This window comes from Sebastes fasciatus, chromosome 10 (genome assembly GCF_043250625.1).
Source record: "Sebastes fasciatus isolate fSebFas1 chromosome 10, fSebFas1.pri, whole genome shotgun sequence".
NCBI classification, from domain to species: Eukaryota; Metazoa; Chordata; class Actinopteri; order Perciformes; family Sebastidae; genus Sebastes; species Sebastes fasciatus.
In genome coordinates, this window is record NC_133804.1 from 19,304,072 (window position 1) to 19,324,650 (window position 20,579).

General features: G+C 41.3%; 1 protein-coding gene across 1 annotated transcript; it reads right to left on the reverse strand.

The window, feature by feature from the left end:
- Positions 1–3,965: 3,965 nt before the first annotated feature.
- On the reverse strand, positions 3,966–19,689 carry ssrp1a (structure specific recognition protein 1a). The gene is made up of 18 exons (XM_074648754.1): positions 19,595–19,689; positions 18,036–18,115; positions 16,068–16,253; positions 13,350–13,455; positions 12,305–12,498; positions 12,106–12,206; positions 11,729–11,858; positions 11,508–11,611; positions 11,105–11,233; positions 10,806–11,027; positions 10,384–10,456; positions 8,103–8,235; positions 7,961–8,006; positions 7,736–7,868; positions 7,399–7,566; positions 6,644–6,783; positions 6,359–6,545; positions 3,966–4,513 (listed from the first exon to the last, which is right to left on the reverse strand). Exons 2-18 carry the CDS (start codon positions 18,087–18,089, stop codon positions 4,448–4,450), a joined length of 2,172 nt encoding a protein of 723 aa, XP_074504855.1. The 5' UTR covers positions 18,090–18,115; positions 19,595–19,689; the 3' UTR covers positions 3,966–4,447.
- Positions 19,690–20,579: the final 890 nt, after the last annotated feature.

The window sequence follows — 20,579 nt, forward strand, 5'->3', positions numbered from 1 at the left end:
TAACCACAGACCTTATTTCAGGCATCTAACTAAAAACCCATTGACTTCCAGACGAGGGAACCAGAAAAATGCCAAGTCATTTCCTGGTTTTAGGACTCATTCTCTCTATCATATTATTACAAGATTACAGATATAGTGGTTTCTCTGTATATGTCAGCTGATAAGTGACATGAAATTACAATACAAAATGCTAAATATTATTTAAAAATGTATAAATAGTGTCAATTACATTAGTTTGCCCACTAGAAAGCACTAATAAGTGTATCTGTAAAATGTCCTGCTCAGTACATACGTGTCACAATTCAAGGGATCCTTATCAAAAAGTTTGAATTGGTATTGGCCCAAAAGATTCTGTATCATCCGGGGTGAGAAAATGTGTTTTCATATATAGTTTGGCTCATGAAAAAATAATCATGTTTTACATGTTTTTAATCATTTTTTTTTTCTATTTTTAACTCTACAAACAGGACAGGTCGGAAGGGACCGAGTTCATCTGAGGTACGTTTACGGTTTCTTGAAAGTAGCGGTGAAAACTACTGAAAATGTCATAACTTTAAAGGTAACCACTCGGACAAATCCAAATGTTCAATGTGTCTCCATTAAACAAACCATTTTGTTCATTTCTGTACATCAAGAGTATTGACAAAATAAATCTGATTCTATAGGAGGCTTGATGCACTGTAATAAATTATAATCTGTGTTATTGACAAGTGTGCTATAATTGCGACATATGATACGACCACTTCTCAATACACTCACGAGCACCAACAGCATTATTGCCTCTCACATCAGGGAGATAATGTAATGATGCAATGACAGTGCATGTGTGTGTGTGTGTGTGTGTGTGTGTGTGTAGATGTATGTGCCTGGAGACTTTGTCATTTCTTAAGTGGGTCCATTATGTTTGTGGTCAATTAACGGTAACCTAATACAAGACAGGATAAACACACATGCACAAGCTTTCAGGCTCCACGTGTCTGTAACGTTTATTACAAAGACTGTGAGCATTCCTGTAACTGCCAATGATACTATGAAACACATCTACAAAAATGAGACGCCATTTGTCAGATCGCAGATGCGGACACGCGTAAGGAGTTTTGCGGAAGATTGTCCGATTGATTTCTTCGTGAAAGGGGAAACCATCGTGAAAGTGATCATCATTCAACAGGAAGGGATCTATATTAACACATTCACACTTGATCTGTATTTGACCGCTACATTTAGGACATGCCAGCACACAAACATCCCGAGATCACGTGAACGCAACCTCACACACGAACAGTGACATGAGTCATGATGGTGATGACGGTCAGTCCGGCACTTTGGTCCAAACTGAAACATCTCAACAACTATTTGATGGATTTCCATTAAACATTGTACAGACATTCATGTTCCCCAGTGGATGCATCTTACAGATTTTGGTGACCACCTGACTTTACCTATAGCGCCACCATAAGGTCAAAGTTTACCTATAAAATATCTCAAGAATGGCAGATAATTTGGTATATCCATGTTTCCCAGACGATGAATAATGACTTGATCACCTGACTTTTCTTGTAGCGCCACCATGAGCTTGACATTTGTCATTTTGATTGATTGTCATGAAATTTGGTTTAGATATTCATGTCCATCTCAGGGTAATTACTTTAGTGATCCCATGACTCTTCATCAAGCACCGTAATCAGGTCAACATTTTAATCTGTCCAATACTTTGGTTTTCGACCAAATTCCTGCAAAACGAATGACATCAGCCTCATCTGTACTTTGTGTTTACTGCTAATTAGCAAATGTGAGCATGCTAATATACTAAACTAAGATGGTGAACATGGTAAATATCATACCTGCTAAACATCAACATGTCAGCATTGTCATTGTGAGCATGTTAGCATGCTGACGTTAGCATTAAGCTCAAAGCACCGCTGTACCCAGCTGCACAGAGCGACTTGCATGGCTTTAGACTCATAATTTCCTTGGAACGCTTCAAAATAAGACTTAGAGAAGAAGGTGCATTGGGAATCAGGGATATTGTGATTTCACAAATTGAGGACACAAGGAGATCTTTGAGCAACTGGAATTAACGCCTCGCAGTTATATGCCTCCGCATATGTGTGAAATTGTCGTAATTAGCATGTGAATTTTGAGTTATGGCCAAAAACATGTTTTGTGAGGTCACAGTGACCTTGACCTTTGACCACCCAAATCTGGTCAGGTCATCCTTTAGTCCAAGTGAATGTTTGTGCCAAATTTGAGGAAATTCCCTCCAGGCGTTCCTGAGATATTTCATTGACGAGAATGGGACGGATGTCCGTACTGTCAACCCGAAAACATAATGCCTTCGGTCACGGCTGTCGCCGGCGCAGAGGCAAGAAAAATCAATGAAAAGCCTCAGTGGAAAAGATATTGTCAAAATTCTCGCTGACAATAAACACGAGGGGTTATTATAAGGACATCCAGTCAGTGTTACTGCAGCAGGAAATGCAGGAACAGTATCTTATCCTCAAAACCATCCCTGTCCAAGAGAACCACACATCCATTTAGCTCTTAGAAACCACCCTGTTTGACCCTAATATAGCAGCCCTTTTACAAACCGCTGTGTACTTAGGCATCGGACTCCTGTTTGTAACCACTGTCTCTCCAACATTCGCTAGTCGCCATCTAACTTCCCGGTGATAACACATACTCTCAAACCACCCTGCCTGGTTAAATGGGCCTGATGTACAACACCACAGTGGATAGGAATCCTGAGGGAATGTCCTGAGTATGTAATGTATAAATGTGTCCTTGAGCAGTGAGTTTGTAAGAATATGGAGAACAGTTAACGCTGAAAGGATTTTAGTCCTGCGTTTTTACATGGCCTGTGGAGAGGTTCAAAGTTCATTCTTTGGGCCTGTAGTTACCATGTGAACATTGACATATTTTTCTTAATACAACTGTATCCATAACATACATGCATTGAAGTGACGAAAGCTGGCCTTAAAGGTGCTCAATACGAGCCGGAGGCTATCAGCTAATGATGCTAATAGCACAAACAGTGCAAACAACGGCAATAGTACTGAAAGAGCTAACAGTGTTAACCTGGGTGGGAACCTGGAGGCTGGGTGCTCCGTGACGCCTGCATGGGTCGGGACGGCGTTGACTTCATTCTCTACTCAGGTAGACATTACTCCTCTCTATCTTTACATAGCAAATAGTTGTTTGATGTTATATTAATGCTCTGAATTTCAAATTTAGCACCTTTAAAGCAGACCACCTTGAAAAAAAGCACATTAAACATTGTTGACCCCATCAGTCCCATCCACTGTTTAAGTGAGGTTTGCACACAAGGTGGTTGGTTTATCTCACTGTCAATCAACATATCAATACTGGTACTTATGAGCAAAATGAGCCATCATGAATGTTTGTCACCCCTCTATGATAATCCAGTGAGCTTCAAAGTTTTGTTGTGTCCCATTCTACTTAATGGCAGAGAAGGCTGTTAAGAGCTCAATGAATAGTTGCCTCCGTTATTGGTTATGATGCTTTTGTAAATTGACGTTCCTTGACCACTATGAAGTCAAAAAGATAAGTGACATGGATTTGAGTAAAACCGGAGTAAAAGTTACTTTGAGTATATCTTTGTCGTTTTAGTTTATCAATTTCCACCCACTTTATAAGTTATAAGGCTGTTGTAAACCCTTAGTTGCTGTCAGTTTCACCAAAAACCTCACTATTTGGATTATTGTTCTGTAATGATCCGTCATATTCCACAACTTCTGAACACCAAAAAAATGCATATTTTTTTTTATTTTTTTCTAGGCAAATCTAAATTCTACATCTACAGCCCAAATAAGTGAACCATGTGGGGCCTTTTAAGTGGAACTCGTTTAGTAGCTACCATTAATAAACTACTTAAAGCTGCTGGTTCCTTTCATCAACTAGCAGCATGATACAAAAAGTTGTGTACAAAAAAAACTGAAAAGTGTGGCTTTATTAAAAATGATTCATTTATTTACTCAAGCCTGAAAACATGACATGGTAAAACACAAACAAAAAAACACTGCTGTTTTTAAATGTTCTACACAGGAAGAACAAAACGGCGTCGCATCTGCTCGTCTGTCTCTTATCGACATTAAACCAACTAATAACTCCTCAGTGCTATTAAACTACAACCATCCCCGTGGGTGAGATGAGGAAAACCCTTTCAAGACTTCTTGGAAGAGTGGTACACCAGTATACCACCATTACGCTGAGCCGTCAGTAGGAAAAACCAGTTCAAATATCAAATACTACATGAGCTTTCAGAGTCACGAGGTGTGTTTGAACTCTTAAAACAAAACATGTAGAAGAAAAACAATACAACTCAAGTCTGTTGATTTCTTTCTGCGAGTCCATTTGTTTGAGGATCAACATGGAGAGTATAAATGCTTGGTCCTTGGTTTGTGTGTCGGATGGGTAAAAGTGTGAGTGTTTAGTCGGAGTCTTCCTCCGAGCTGGCAGGTGTGGACGCAGCCTCTTCCTCCTCTTCCTCTGACTCCTGGTTAAAAACATAAAGAAAGGGGGGTTAAATATGTTTTATGTGTAATAAAGACAAAATGTTTTTTATTCCCTCTGTAATCTGAGACTAACAAAATGCCAGATGTAATAAACACCTGCTTGTATAATTTTGGTTTTCCATTTTAAATATCATGAAATATATTTCCTTCACCTCTTACGCTGCTAGAAAACATCTGGCTAAACAGGAAGAAGTATGTTTCACATGGCAGGGCCAGGAGTTTACAATCCTGACAACGTTGGAAATCAGGCTAGAGCTAAACTGAGAATATCAGTTTATCACAGATATATCTGTATCTGTATCTGTCAGCCAATAACAGAAACAACAGAACACGGCTATGTTTGAGGTAAGTTAGAAACTGTGTCTCCTTTACACCAGAGAGCACGGACAAGTTCTTTATTCACAGGCTGAATTTCCCACCAAACTTCCTTATCAAAAATGCTGTTTTTAAGTAATATAAAAAAAAAGACTATGGGCTGATATGTCATTGGATATACACATATGTTGGCCAGTATCTGGTTATAGATGCATCACACATATGAAGATACATTTCACTAATTGCTTTTAAATCTGAAAACACCAGTGCATTTGTGTACATAATATACAGTAGAGGCGATACATAGCGCTCTCTGTGTGTCTCACACACATTATCTCTCTATCGCTGTCACTCTTCCCCTCTCTAGCGCTTACCTGCTCCACATTTCTTCCTTTCACAAGTCCTCTCTGGTCTTTTCCTTTTCCTCTGCTGCTGTTGCTCGCAATCAGACCTGCCGGCTACCTTATTTAAAAAGTCCTCTCTCCTCCTACCATTAGTTGATTTGGACGTCCAGATTCACTCAAACATAAAAATTTGCCTCGTTCTCACTGAGCAGCTACTTATGTATGTTTTTTTTATTTCAAATCACCCAAATAACTGCAGTATGTCTTACTGTTGCTTTCCCTAACTAGAGCTTAGTGCCGCCACATTTATTTAGAACTGCAACGATTTTACCTTAAGTTTGCACCCAGCTTTCTTTTCCCATTTGGAATTGTTAACCAACCGGGCTTTATATTTGGGATTGTCGAGCGAGCCCTCGGAAAACTTGCATTTACCCATTGTGGCTGTTCAGCCCTAACGCAGACAGTTGAACAGCGTTTCACTGTCAAACATCTTGCATTTGGGGCAGAGCTGTTTTGCAGGCTGTGATGTAAAGGCGTAGAGGCAGCTCAGCGGAGGAGCATGTGTTCAATCGCACGCCATAGCCTACTTCAACATCGAGCTCGCTCTCGCCTGTGCTCTCTCACACGGTGGTAAACATTTTGGTTGCGCTGGCTGCTCCAAACGCCACGAAAACAATCTGCTAGTGTGATCAATTCACTTTAAGAAATTCTGAATTTCATATTTTAGAAAACAGGATAGTAGCAATAATCTGGAAACATAAATATTTTTCCATACTCCCTTTTCTTTTTTCCATACTGTGTAGGAACCCTGACACCTGCATCATACTGGAGTTCGGTTATAATGTTATACTGGTTAAATTAATGGAAACCTGCTAGTCAATCAGAACCAACAAGTTTCAGTGGCCATGGTATAACAGCAAATAAATCACCACTTCATGTCCCCTCTGTAACTCAATATAATCTCTGCATTGTGCTGCAATGCAAACTTACGAGTGGTGGAAAACAATTAATGTGTTTATCATTACAAAACTGTACATTACATATCCAGAGACTGACTCACTACAGCGAGTGATGTCTGAAAGTTGCGGTGAACGGAGACAAACACACAGAGGATAAATCTGATAATGGATCCTGCCTGCCTGATAATGACGTTTATCATTACTTTACCTTCTTCTTCTTCCTCTTGGACTTGCTCTTGTGGTCAGAGTCTGAGTCAGAGTCCTCGCTGGTCTCGATGAACTCTCGACTCTTGAAGCTGTCGTTGCCTCCTCCTCCTCCCCGCTCCTTGTCCTTATCTCCCCCGGCCGACTTCCTCTTCTTGTCCTCCTTCTTACCTCCAGATTTTTTGCTCTCTCTTACAGGTGAAGGGCGGGCAGAGAAAAAGTCACGTATATTAAACACTGATTGTATCAAAGAACAAACAAACAGGAGTTTCAGTGTTGCCAGCCTTACTTCTTGGGACTGGAGGTCGCTACTCCGCCGGCGCTGGCGGCGGCGGCGGCGGCGGCAGCGGCAGCGCCACCGCTCTCTTTGTACTCTTTCTTTGCTTTGTCATACTGCTTCTTTGCCTCTACTGCCTTTATGTCCCACTCCTGAAGGGAAAGTGTAAAGGACAGGAATGAATGGGACAAGTGAATACAGACAGGGTTTGTTGAAACCCTCAATGTTGCACAGATGTAATGAAATCACAATGTAATATATCACATCTGGCTGTTCTTTTGATATATTGCACTTCAAAACTGTTTGTCATCATTCTTTCATTACTTTATAAAACTAAATGTATTTCGATCGATCAATACAGGCATACATTTGTAACCCAAATATACGACATGTTCCACATGCATAGGCTCCCTTCTGACAAAGATTTAATTGGATTAATTAAATGACATTAAAAAAATATTTATAATCTTGACGATGCACTGAGCAACATTGTGGAGAAAAAAAAATAGAACAATTTCCTAGTACATTCAAATCTATCTAAACTAAAATGATCATACCTACAACTTGCATACTTTGCTTTTATGTAATTCTATGGTCACAGTCACTCTCTAACAATGATCCCGTTCTGTTGCACTCACTGAGAGTCACAAAGAAAACATAACTAAAATGCAAACTAATACTTGTAACGTTAACCATCTAGTGTTGTGAGAGCGGAGGAGTAAAACTAAAGCAAGTCCTCTCTCCTCCTCATCGTTCTCCTGCCTCACCTCCTTCTCCTCTTTGCCAATTTGTCTCCACATCTCTCCGGCCTTCTTGGAAATCTCTGTGATGGAGATTCCCGGGTTCTCCGACTTGATTCGCTCGCGGCTGGCGTTGAGCCACAGCATGTAGGCACTCATCGGCCTCTTGGGGGCGCCAGCATCTCTCTGCTTCTTCTACTCAGATTGAAGAAAGGACGGGATTTGAAAGGTAAATTATACAGGTTTACATATACTACTATAATACTAGAGGCGGAAGAAGAAAAGTCGCTGTTTGAATCTCGTCTTCTTTTAACCCTTACAACCTAAGTCTCATGTTTTGTGCCTGTACCAACTACTCTCTCACCTCTCTGCGTGGTTTTCTCTCTTTTTTCTCCTTCACCACTTTGGCTTTCTTGGGCTTCTTCTTCTTCGCGCTGTCATTGTCGCTACCTTCCCCGTCTTCGCTGCTGTCGCTCGCTGAGGCATTGCTGTCGTACCTGATTGACGGAGGTGGAGAAATGGGGAAAGTTAAGAAACCAGAGTGACGGCGTGAACAGACTCGCAACAATTTTAGGAAAAAGTCACTTACTCTTCTGCGATGTCTTCATCTTCTTCTCCGGGGTTAAACGACTCATCTAAAGAGTGAAACAGGACAGAAAAATCAAACCCTGATCTTCTGAACTCAACATGTGTTGCCTACTTCCGTCACACAGAGACTGTCTGTTACTCACCGCTTTCGCCGTCTGATTCTTCGCTGTCGTTGCCCTCCTCTCTGATCTTGCCCTCTGCCTTCATCCTCTCCAGATATGCGTCGTGCTGGTCTTCGTCTGAGTCACTGTACTCGTCAATCTTACCCTTCATGCCCTGAAAAGTAAAACGCATGGTCAGAAACAAAAAACAAACCAAACAGTACCCACAATGCAGCACAGCCATTGGAGAGTCTTCCATGACCTATTAGCAGCCAGACAAAGCTCATCTTAGTAAGATACAATTATGTCAGGGCTGCAAGTAACCATTACTTTCATAATCAATGATTCATTTAGTCAATGAAATGTAAGAAGATGAAAAAATGCCAATCACAATTTCACAGCGGCCGAGGTACATTTTCAAATTGCTTGTTTTGTTGGACTACGGGCTGTTTGATTAGTCTGAATCAGAGTTAAATTGATAGTTTTGGTTCATTTTCAATTTAGTCTGGTCTGGTTTCACAGTGCTCAAATCAAAGTGGACCAAATTTTTAAAGAAATTGCTGAGGACCGTGTACGAAGGAGCGAATTGATCTTTTTTTCATCTCGAGAGCTGCCACTTCTCTGCAGGGAATCGCAGTTTGATGCTATCAAAGTTTTTTCACTTTGACCCACCACTGATCAACTGCGCACGAATCCCTTATCCTCCAGTGTTTGACTTCATAAACGTCACTGTTTTTGTGGACTTTATTTAACATATTCTGTATGTTTCTTTTTGGCCCAGATGTCAAGCAAAAATTGGACTTCTGCAGAAGTCCAGGTCAGTCCTCTCCCACTCATGTTAACCTGTCGTTTACCTGTGTCCATCTCAACAAAGATCAGTCATCCTGCGTTTTGGTTCACTTGGAAACAGTCCGAGACCCCCTCTCACATGCGGTCTCGGAACTGTTGCTTTGGTCCGCACCAGAATATGATTACTGCATTCACAACCCCCAAAACAAACCGCACCAGAGATTGATTAAAGCAGACCAAGTGTTGGCTTGTATCACAGAAATCATCAAACACTCACTTGAGAAGTGGCAATTATTCATTTAATATAGGACTTAAATTTAGATTTACTAATCATCAATGTTGTACTCCATTTCCCTTCGATTGACTAAATGATTAACCAATTAATAAAATACAAGAACACACCATGTTCGGTTTGATTTCATGAATTTCAAGCTTCACAAACACTGGACCTCATGTGAGACCATTTTCATAATCTCGACCTACAGTAAATCTCTTACTGTTTTCCGTGATGCTCGCTCATAGGAGTCCGAGTCCAAGTCAGAGTCAGCAAAATCTGTTAACTGCACCACCTTGTAGTAAATTACAAAATAGCTACCTGATGAATGACATCTGATGTTCATGAGCAGGTGCACTTTTGTGAGATTAGAATAATGTAGCGTCCAAATTTCTATAAAAGGTTACCTGTTTCTTTTTATTTGTGCCAAGTTTCTCTCACAAAAGAGACCCAAGAGTACAAAGAAAAACTGAACCTCACGGCCTTGTATAGTAATGTTATCTTAAACCAAAACCAAACAGCTTCTCTCATCTCCCACATGGTCTTTCCCATCTCCAAGCATCTATATCAGTGTCTGCCAGGGGACAGACAGACGACAAGTCAGGGAGCCTCTGATTAAAACACCCAACAGGAAATGGAGAGCGGGCCCATTCGTTTTCATTGACCTACTCTGCTGACCCTGTCACCATGGCAACAGATGGCCTCGCCACCAGAAGAAACTGAGTTGCTGCTTCGACTGTGTTGTCGGACAGACCAGGAACTTGTACATGTCAACAGACAGCATTAATGCAATCAGCACTGCCTGTGTTAAGCAGTGGTCATGCCGACAGCGGAGTCGAGTGTTAAAGCACACCAGAAGCCCCCGGGCCACACATTAGTCAGCACGATGCAAACAAACGCACACACACACTCTCATACTCCTTCACCCCCATGTCCCACAATTAGTCATAAATCACTCAGGATTTATCAGATCAACAGCAATCGTATAGATAACCTCCAACCAACATCAAGATTATAGGAAACAATCCTCGGCAACACACACACACAGCGCCACGCCATGCAAGCAGAAATCACTCCACACCGATAAAATCCAGAGTCTAGTTCACACATGATGCCCATGACCATACCCACCTTCTTCTACGGGGGTACAAGGACAGACACATAGGAGAAGGGCAACAAGCATCAATATCTGGAATGGAAATCTGACGTGTTATTTCTTTGATTACAAACTGGGAGACATTAAAATGACAAATGAGCTACCTCTTTGAAGCCTCTGTTCTTGATGTTGAGCTTCTTGGCGTTAACGAAGTCAAACAGTTTGCCGTACTCTTCTCTGAAAGGAAAGGAGAAAGACTGGGGTTATTTTTGGCAGATCATGTAAGGAAGCTCCAGGATCCAGTTTACATCCAAAATCATTCCACCATATTTGCTGTCAAACTTTCACTATGCTAATACAAACTCTCGCTCTCTGTACTGACAAGTCCGCTCTGCGCTGGAGGTTTCAGGTTTCTTTAGCTTTAAGCATTTGCATATTAGACAGTGATTGGCTTTCGAATCTGTGAATTAAAAAATGTTTGTACAGATTCATTACAGTATAACCGCTTTAAGATTCTGGACTTTGGTCTGATTGTTTGGCTGAACTTCTTCCTGAGTGACAGAGTTTATGTGCGTAGCGTCCTCACCTCTCAATGCTGCTGAAGGTGTACTGATTTCCCTGTTTGGTCTCAATCTCAAAGTCGAAGGATCGCGTCGTGGTGGTGCCTCGGGCGAAGTTGACGTTGGAGATCTCCTCGAAGCGCAGGTGCACGGGAGGCTTGTGGACATAGATGAAGCCCCTCTCTAGAGGATAGAGGAGGCCTGACGACGCCTTGTAGGAGCAGGTAATGCACTGAGCTCCAGAGTGACTGCGGATGAATGAGGCACGTTTAGCTGGTTTCACTTATAAGAAAATGTGTTTTGGATGTGTCTATCAGGAGCTTACCCCTGGAAGTTTCCGGGCACGGTGATCTTGCGGTTGACCAGGGCCTTCATCACCCTGCTGACCATCTCATACAGAGACCCTGACATGTTTTTACTGAGTTTGCCCTCAAAACGGCGCTCCACGTCCTCCCTGTTAGACACGAAGAGGACAAGACAGGTTTACTATTGTGAAATCAAACTCTTAAGACAGCTTTCTCGTATTTGTAAGCAACAATGCAAAGAACAGAAGTAGCTGGTGCCACTTTAAACTCATGTAACGTACTCCTCCAGACCTTTGCTTCCCCCTAGTGGACACATGCTTTACAACATCAAACAGTGTGCTCACCGACGCATCTATAGCTCATATCGCACTTGGCTACATGCAGCCCATAACATCACGGTGTCCTTCACGGTCACATACTCACTCGCTCATGTTGAGGGTGAGGCTGAGGTCCTCCTCCTTGGAGAAGAGCAGGATGAGAAAGTGATAACGCGTCTGACCCTGCTTGATGGGAGGATCCAGACTGATCTATTAAGACAACACAAAAAATTACAAACGGGGATAACGAGTGTGAGAAGGAGCAAGAGAAACAGCAATGGAAACATGAAAAACAAAAAGAAGTCTGACAGAAAAGTCTCAATTTACCACAAAGAACATCTGCCTCTGATCCTTGTGTGGCAGCAGGAATAGACGGAGGACGGTAGTGTAGGGAATCTTGTAGTCGAAGGTCTTACCATGGAGGTGAAGGAAAGTCGGGTAGATACGAATGTCGTATCTGAGTGTGGAAAAGAGAGAAATTAGAGAGCAGTCTTGCTAAAGTGTTAACTACAGTGAAACAGCATCATCTATCCACCAGTGTGGCTACCGATGCCAACACTGCATTCATTCATGAAACTGCATTTTGGATAATTCGCCCACCAAATGGATGTGTGTTATATACATTTTAGTTTCCAATTGATGGATAACGTAAATGAGGAACTCTGTGAGTGACTTTGTTTTGTGTTGAAGTGTTGATCATCTACCTTCCTCTGGGTGTAAGACACTGCAGCTCTTTGAAGATACACACGGCGTCTCCTGTGGCCTGGATCACATCGGCCTTAGACAGCACATTCTCGGCAAACGCCTGCAGAAAAACACACAAACACTTTTAGCACTATTATCAATGGTGATTAAAAAAAAAAGAACTAGAAGTAGAAAAGGTAGTAGCCCATCCTTCCTCACCTCCACAGGGTCCTGTCGTTCATCAGCCTGGCTGGGCGGGACGTAGAATCGGACCTCCATGAGGGAGACCTCGGTGTCATCGTTCTGGTGAAACTCCAGAGTGACTTCGTTCTTCCCCGTGGCGCACTGGGACACGTTGGACAGCGGCACCTCGAACGCTGTGTTGTCATTTACTTCAAATGACAACAGCGGCCCTGCGGTGAGAGAGGGGAGGCGGAGAGAAACAGGAAAACCTAATGTCAGTGGAAGCTCATCTTTCAAATCTTTAAAAATCTATATTTCTCACTGTGGTGCAATAATTACAGAGCATTTTAATTAAAAGCTATCAAACATCATCAGGATTGTCAGCAAGTAAGAAAACTTTCTTTTGGTCTGTTCTTCAGGTCGATAAAAAAAACACGTTGAATCATTGAGAATAAACTGAACTTGTTTGTACATTTTCTTTACTTACATACTTTTACTTAAGGAAGAATTTGAATGCACTTTTACTTGTATCAGACTGTTATTTAAATCGTGGTATTCGTACTTCTACTTAAGTAAAAGATCTGATTACATCTTCCTCCACCGGTAGGCTATCAATCAATGACACTGGCTCAATGGGTCTCTCCATGCCTGCACTTTCATCATCAGTGGCGAGTGAGTCCGAACCTGTCGTCATCTCTCCCTCCCCACCAGCCTCCTCCTCTCTCTGCTTTTTAAAATAATCAGCTGTAGACCTCTTCAATTTTGGAACACGCTAACAGCCAAATGGATCGTTTCGTTTTCAGCCGCTACACACGCTGTGCTGTGCACCGCAACGTACACTCGTATGGGATTTAATTAGTCTCAAACTGCGCACATAAAAACCAGACGCATACATGTGATATGAGCGCGCAGAACGAGCATCCTCACGCGGGAGCATTGCAGTCATGCGAGCAGTGGGGATGGAATAGACGGTGGCTGATGTCTCCATCTCATGCACTCGCATGAAAGAGACCACGTGAAATTTTAACTCGCATACTCAATGCAACACCTTTTATGTGGTTGTTGTGTTTGTATTTTTTACCTGAGAACTTGGCTGTTCCCCAGTTCCATCCCTTCACACACATGTCCTTCTCCGTCAGCTCCACCTTGTAGTTGGCCTTGAAAAACTCAGCGATCTTCTCCTGGTCCTGATGGATTAAAGGTAAGAGGGGGAACAGAGAGGTGGGGAGACACAAGGTGAAGCAGGAGACAAAGTTGACAGGAGAGGAAGCGATAAAAAGGAGGAGAAAATAAATGAAAAAGAGGAAAGCTTCATGTTAGTAAGGCAGTAACACGCTGGCACCGCATGGGTCAAAGCTTAGAAAAACACCCTCCGAAAAAGGGTGAGGGGATGGAGGGCTAATTAATCACGACGCAATTATAACCGCGCCCGCCGCTGAGGCCTCTTGGGAACACTGGAGGTGAATGTAATCCATCTGCCCTCCGTGTCCTCCTCCCCTCCACACCGCCGCTGACAATCAGCCTGTTTATTTATCCTGCAGGCCCGCTTACAACTGGAAAGGACACACACAGTCACACACAGCGACAAACACATGCTCAATCACACACGTACACACACACACATGTGGAAGTGATTGTGGTGTGCGAGTGTGTGCAGGCCAGGGTAGAGACTCTGTGGGAAACAGAGTTTACGCACCTGGATATCTGCCTGTCCATAAGGTTATTACAGCCAATTAGAGCCCAGAGAGTCAGTGTGTGTGTGTGAGAATGCGCGTTCATCAGCGTGTTCGTTAGCCTGGATTAAGGCATTGTTTAGATACGAGAACATGTGTGAGCAGATGTGTAAATGCATAAAAAAAAAAGTCAGGAGTTTGTGCAGAAGTGGCCTGTTTGTGTCGATGTGTGTGTTCATTCCCGGTGTCCTCATCAGGCCTGCTGTTGAGTGTTTCTCTACTCCTCATTACAGTTTTGGCAGATTTGTTGTTGCTCAGCTCATTTAATCATAATAAACACAGGCCCCCCACTACCCACCACAGACACACACACACACACACAGTCTTACCCAACATAACCGGCTGTCTTTTATTACGACATTTTTCAACCATGCTTTCCTAACAACCTTCAACCTCGCATTTGTTAAAAAACTATGGATGTATCAAGAAAAATGGAATAATACGTTCCTGCTTCCACATTTTTTTGGGCCCATAGAGCCGGCCAACTTCCTGTTGCCTAAACGCACACGTGAATGGCATAAAATTATCTCATGATAAGGCTCTTCAAGACTTTTTTATTGGACCGAATGGCTCAAATTCAGATTATACAAAGAGTCATGTCGGGGTGTTTTATGACACTCAGAAAAACATATTCAGCTTTTTTACAACCATTCTTTTTATAATTGTGTACGAAAGAACATTTTCGTCCTGTAACCTAAACTAAATAGAGGTTTGATACCCAGCCCTGAACAAGAGCACTCAATCTAGATATTAATGTATTTTATTTGAAAGAAGATAATGAGTATAATTCTGATAGAGCGTTCCAGTATGAACGAAACTATCGGTTATTTTCTTGATTAATCGAGTTGTTGTTTTGTAAAGCTCAAGGTGATGTCTTGTTTTGTCCAAACAAAAGACTAAAACAAAAAAGATTAGTGATTTTCGATGATACATAACAGCAGATAGAAACTCACGTTTGAGAATTATTTAGCCTGTTTTCATGATGAATGACTTTAATGAGCAGTTAATTGATAATCAAAACAGTTGTTGCATAATCGACTAATAGACTAATTGTATCGGCTCGAATATTTAATATCAGTTTGAGAGACGGACATGCCTCTACCCCCACGGTCCTCAAGTAGACAATTACAGGTCGGCTACATAACAGCCTCTCTGGCAGAGTTTCGTTGTCTTGCTCAAGGACACTACAGAAGGACAGATGCATCAAAGCTCCTGTAGAGCTCGCCAGCGGCTCAACCTCCAGCCAACTCCCCGATTACTGACACTGGCTGTGGGATAATAAACAATGACATCACGCTCCCTGTGCTCCAGGACGAGAGGATCCATCTCCAAAAAAGTACACTGATTAACCCCAGGAGATGCCGCCGCTCGCAGCCACAGACTCCAGGTTGTACCCGCTCCTCCATCCCAGTTTTATACTTGCGTGCTGACATTCCCCATACACTCACTAGCAGCGGGGGAAAGGAAAAAAACTAGGGTGATAAAAAACAAACACGACCACAGTTTTTTTTTTTTCTTGTCCGTCTTCTGAGCCAAATTGTTTCAGTGGATTGATATAAACACTGACTCACATGAGCCGATGATTACACTGTTTATGGAACACACATGCTAGCGCTGGTTTCCCTCATTAATCCCATTAGGAGCTTTGGAGAGAAGAGCCGACTCATTCACATACTTTTGATAACAACACACACACACACACACACACACACACACACACACACACACACACACACACTCCAAGTGGTGGCCTTTTTCCGTGGAAATGTCAGACACGGGATGGAAGTTGTTTATCGGCGGTCCCCTTACTCGTGTTACATCCCTTGTCATAAACACTGAACAAACCAGCAGTGTGTGTGTCAGTCTGTAATATTCCACTGTTGCCTTGTTCTCCTCTGAGTAAGGTAACAATTACTTCCCAGAAAAAGAAAAATACAACCAGAGAGAAAGATTTAGTCTGTTGACATATCCCAACAGGAAAATTAAGGACAGCATCAGACAGAAGCTTGAGAGCCTGATCTGCCTTCTAAAACGGTAAAACCACTGCTTTAGTAAAACACACTCACCGTGTCCCTGAAGCCGTCGTATTTGTAGACATGTCCTGAGTTGGTGCCCAGCTTGATGCCGTGACCTAAACACACTCGTCTCCACTGGGCCAGGTTGAGCTCGCCAGCCTGGATGCTGTCCACTTTCCCCGTCTTGCTGCTCTTATAAACAACAGTTTGCTTGCTAAAACGCAGCCGCCCGTCATTCTGCAGCGACAAAGGGAAGAGACACAGATACAAAACAGACACAGGACTGTTAAAATGCTGGGATTTAAAGTCCCAAGAAAGAATGTGTCTATAGTAAAGCTGAAAAGAGATGATTAGTCAACTGATAAAAATAAAATTGGCCAATTTTGACGATAGGTTCATTGTTTAAGTAGTTTTTTAAGCAAAAATGTAAAAAATTCACTGCTTCCAATTTCTCTAATGTGAACTTTTTCAAATTTTCCATGTCTTCTATATTATTAATAAACTTATCTTTGGGTTTTGGACTGTTGGTCAGACAAAACAAGCAATATGAAGTCGTCAACTTGGGCTCTGGTAAAATTTGACGTGTACGTTTTTCCCTTTTTCTGAAATTTTATAGTTTACTTAAGAACATAATCTGCAAATAAATTTATAATAATAAAAAAAACACTACTAGCTGCTGGCCTAGTTCATAGGAATAACTTTTTAACAAGAAAGATTTTGCAGGAAAATAATGACTGATCTTTTTCCTCATCCCAACTTACAATACAAAACCAATATTGCCCCAAAGCTGAGTAACATAAATAAACTTTTAAATTCAGCATAGAGGTGTCTGTAGAACCTCAACTTAAAACAGAGACGCACTGATATATTTTTGAACTGCATCATTCATTTTGTATGAGTTTCAGTACGTATAAAGCAGACATGGTGTTTTAGTTTTACTTATTGCACAGCTATGGTCAGGAACAAACCCTTTAAACTTTAAAGGGTTTAAAGTTTAAAGGGACCGTTTGTAACTTCTTACACGTATAAATAAATCCGGGTCAGTGTCCCATGCGCACTCGCGTGTGGCTACGCTGTTCAGACTCAGACTCCAACACAAACTACACGGAAGCACCAAAACCTCAGTTATATCTAGTGAAGCCCGTCTTGAAAAACAGTGTTGGCCGCGGTCGGAGGACGCGGGGGAGACCGTAGCTTTGGTCTCCAGGGCCGGAGTCTCTGCTCCTCTGCTCCTCTGCCTGCCTGCTTGCCTTCACTCAGCTCGCTCCACATCACGTGCATGCGCGCACACTACACACTGCAGAAGAGCTAGTTTAGCTCTGAGAATATCTAGTGAATGTACAGTGGATGTTTGTGCAGAAATAAATACTGCAGCTCCTCCAGACCGACAGAGGTTTCCCGTGTCTTGTGAAGTGACGGGGCTCTGCAGTGAGAAACGTTATCGTCTCCGACCGGGTGCCGTTGTCTCCCTCCGGCCGCGGTCGGGAGGCTGAAGCAGGAAAAGCCAACACTAGGATCAGCAGTGATTCATGGAGAGACCTTCGTCTGGTCAGCTAACATTACTGCCAAGCAGGTGAAATATAGAGTGATATTGTGGTTTTAGCTGACGTGTGTCGCCTCACTGTGTTGAGCGATGCTCATTCATGTCTATTTAGAGCGAGCAAGCGCGAGCCCAACGCTGACTTTCGTTGACTTAACGGCCACAGGTGTCGCTGTTAACAAGCATTTCTGATTCTTACAAACAGTCCCTTTAACTCTACAAATAGACACATATTTGGAGTAAAAAAACGGCTAATTACTACTTTTATAAAGTGGATATCAGTCTGTATTGATGGTATTCTGAACTGTATCCAGTATGGTTCCTCTCTACACATCAGTTCACTCTATGGCTGCTGTCTTGGGCTCAGGGCGCTCTTGAAAAGGAGATTTTCTAATCTCAATGAGACTTTACCTGGTTAAATAAACGTGTAATAAATAACAGTAAAAATAATAGAGAGCTAAGGTGGTTGATGTACTGACCCAGGAGCCTTTCACCTCCTGGTAAATGTCGCTGAACTCCAGTGTGTCTCCCATCTCAGCTACAGACGACGACTGATGCTCTACAGACAGAAGAAAATGCATTAGATAGAAACAAACATCCTTACAACAAGCACTGTATTTTTGGGGACATGAAGTTCCCATTCATCTTTAAAACTGTCATTTTTAATTGCTTCCAGTTAGTTTGAGCTCCTTAATTGATGAAAACATTATTATACATTATTATAATATAAACACATATTCCTGAGCAGACCTATTTTAAAACAAATTCTCAGGTCCATTCTTACTCAACCCGTCAGTCTCTAGATCTTCATCCTCCTAAATTCCTCACTAGTAGAGGTCATTTTTCAATAACATTTAGGGGAACCAAATTATGGAGTAGCTTTTCACATCTATCAATAAACTGCTCATCTGTCAAATGTTTCAAAAGTCGCTTAAAGGGTCATTTAATTGCTGTTTTGCAATTGCTTTTCCCCATGTTATCCATATTTCTGTTTTTTTATTTTTTCCCACTCACAATGTTGTTTGGTAATGATTACCCAGATTTTATAGATATTTAAATCAATATCCTCCTCACAAACACTAACTATACACTTCCACGCAACACACACACTTGTCTTTTTTTATATATTTACTGTATTGTTATTGTTGTTATTATATATAACTTGTCCTAATTGTTTGTTATCACTATTATGTAGTCATATTATTTCTTTACATTAATCTTGTCTCTAGGTGGAGGCTTCAGATAAGCCCAGTGTTTTTTTTGCCTCTTCCTGCATTTTATATTATTCATTTATTTTGTTTTGTTGTATAGTCTTAAATAGTGCAAAAATAAATAAACATTATGGTCAGACACTTAATGTATGAGCACTGAGTCCCACTGAACAGAGAGACAGAGAAAGCTGTCATCCTGTAAAGGTGTGAATAACGTTGCTACATGTAGTATTGTATTCATATCTGTTAACTTGTGTCTGTCCTCAGGATATTCTCATTTCCCTGCTGATAGGTATCCTCACTGTGCTCTCAGTTTAAAGCTTCTGTTGTGAGCTAACACAACAGTTAATGATGTCTATTAGCAAACAGAGACATTTAGTTTATTCACACTGAAGTCTTTATTGTCTTCTGACATTAATCTATCAGTAACAGTAAGGTTTAACTATTCAGACCAACGATTTTTGCCTAAAAACGACCATTAACATCCATGCTGCGCCACCAACAATAGCTAGGCTAACTCAAACTGCACAAGGTGCGCTTCTTTTATACAAAGTTGTTGCACTGTTGTTCGATGGAGTGCTCAATTTAACAGAGCGGGCGATAAGCACCGCCCCGGTAGAGACATCAGCGTGCATCAAATGGAGCGCTCCAGCGTTGCTAGGCCGGTGTAGAGAAATGAAAGTGGTTATTCAGAGTTATATTTGGAAGTGAAATAGCTCCACTTAAAGCATGTAGGAGAGCTATACTGTCTTGTTACTTACTAATATATCAAAATGAGTTTCTAAACAAGCGATAAAATGCAGTTTGAACAACTTCTTATGTCTTACTGTCAATGTGAGGAGCAGCTTCTTCTGTTTCCCGCGTGTAGCATCGGGAGCTAGCGCCTACGTCACCGGAAACGATCACAGGGTGTTTGTATTTACTTCCGGTTTGAAGAAGAGGTTGTTGTTTTTAATCATTAATAATAATAATAATAATAGAACATTTTATTATTATAGTGCTTTTCTAAAAAACTCAAAAACACTTTACATAGATAAAATGATGCATGCTGTGAAAACTATGATGCATATCTGTGCTCATTATTTGCTGATTTTTAAGGGATAGCTCTCATGCAGGTATACTGGAACAAAACTATAATTATTATTATGACAGGAAGACAGGCTAACTAATAATAATAATAATAATAATAATAATAATAATAATAATAATAATAATAATACATTTTATTTATATAGTGCTTTCTAAAAAAACTCAAAGACACTTTACATAGATAAAAATATCATAAAACAAGGACATCATAAAAAAAAGATATAAAACACACAATATTAATCTTATTATTAAGAAATATTAAACTGTAAGTTGAATTCATGTGTAAGTTTTGACCACTTCTGTTTGATCAGCCTGCTCAGGGCATGCTTTGAAAACTATGATGCATATTTGTGCTCATAATGTGTTGTATTAACTGATTTAAAGGGATAGCTCTCATGCAGGTATACTGGAACAAAACTATAATTATTATTATGACAGGAAGACATGCTCACTGTCTATTTATGATTGTTGAATGTTATTTTTCACCCCTGACTTCAACCTGACAGTCTACTCTGTTATAGGGATGCACCGATACTGATACTGGATGGATATCAGGCCGATACTGATTCAAATAACTGGATCGGATATCGGTGGCAATGGGGCCGATCCATTTAATTCAATTTTATGTTTATGTACTATATACATTATATACTGTAAGTTGAATTCATGTGTAAGTTTTGTCCACTTCTGTTTGATCAGCCTGCTCAGGGCCATGCTGTGAAA

Coding starts and splice junctions, on each gene's coding strand:
- ssrp1a (XM_074648754.1), bottom strand. CDS start 18,089: ATGGGAGACACACTGGAGTTCAGCGACATTTACCAGGAGGTGAAAGGC. Junction 13,456..16,067: donor ACGACGGCTTCAGGGACACG/GTGAGTGTGTTT, acceptor TTAATCCATCAG/GACCAGGAGAAGATCGCTGA. Junction 11,234..11,507: donor CTCACCCTCAACATGAGCGA/GTGAGTATGTGA, acceptor CGTGTCTAACAG/GGAGGACGTGGAGCGCCGTT.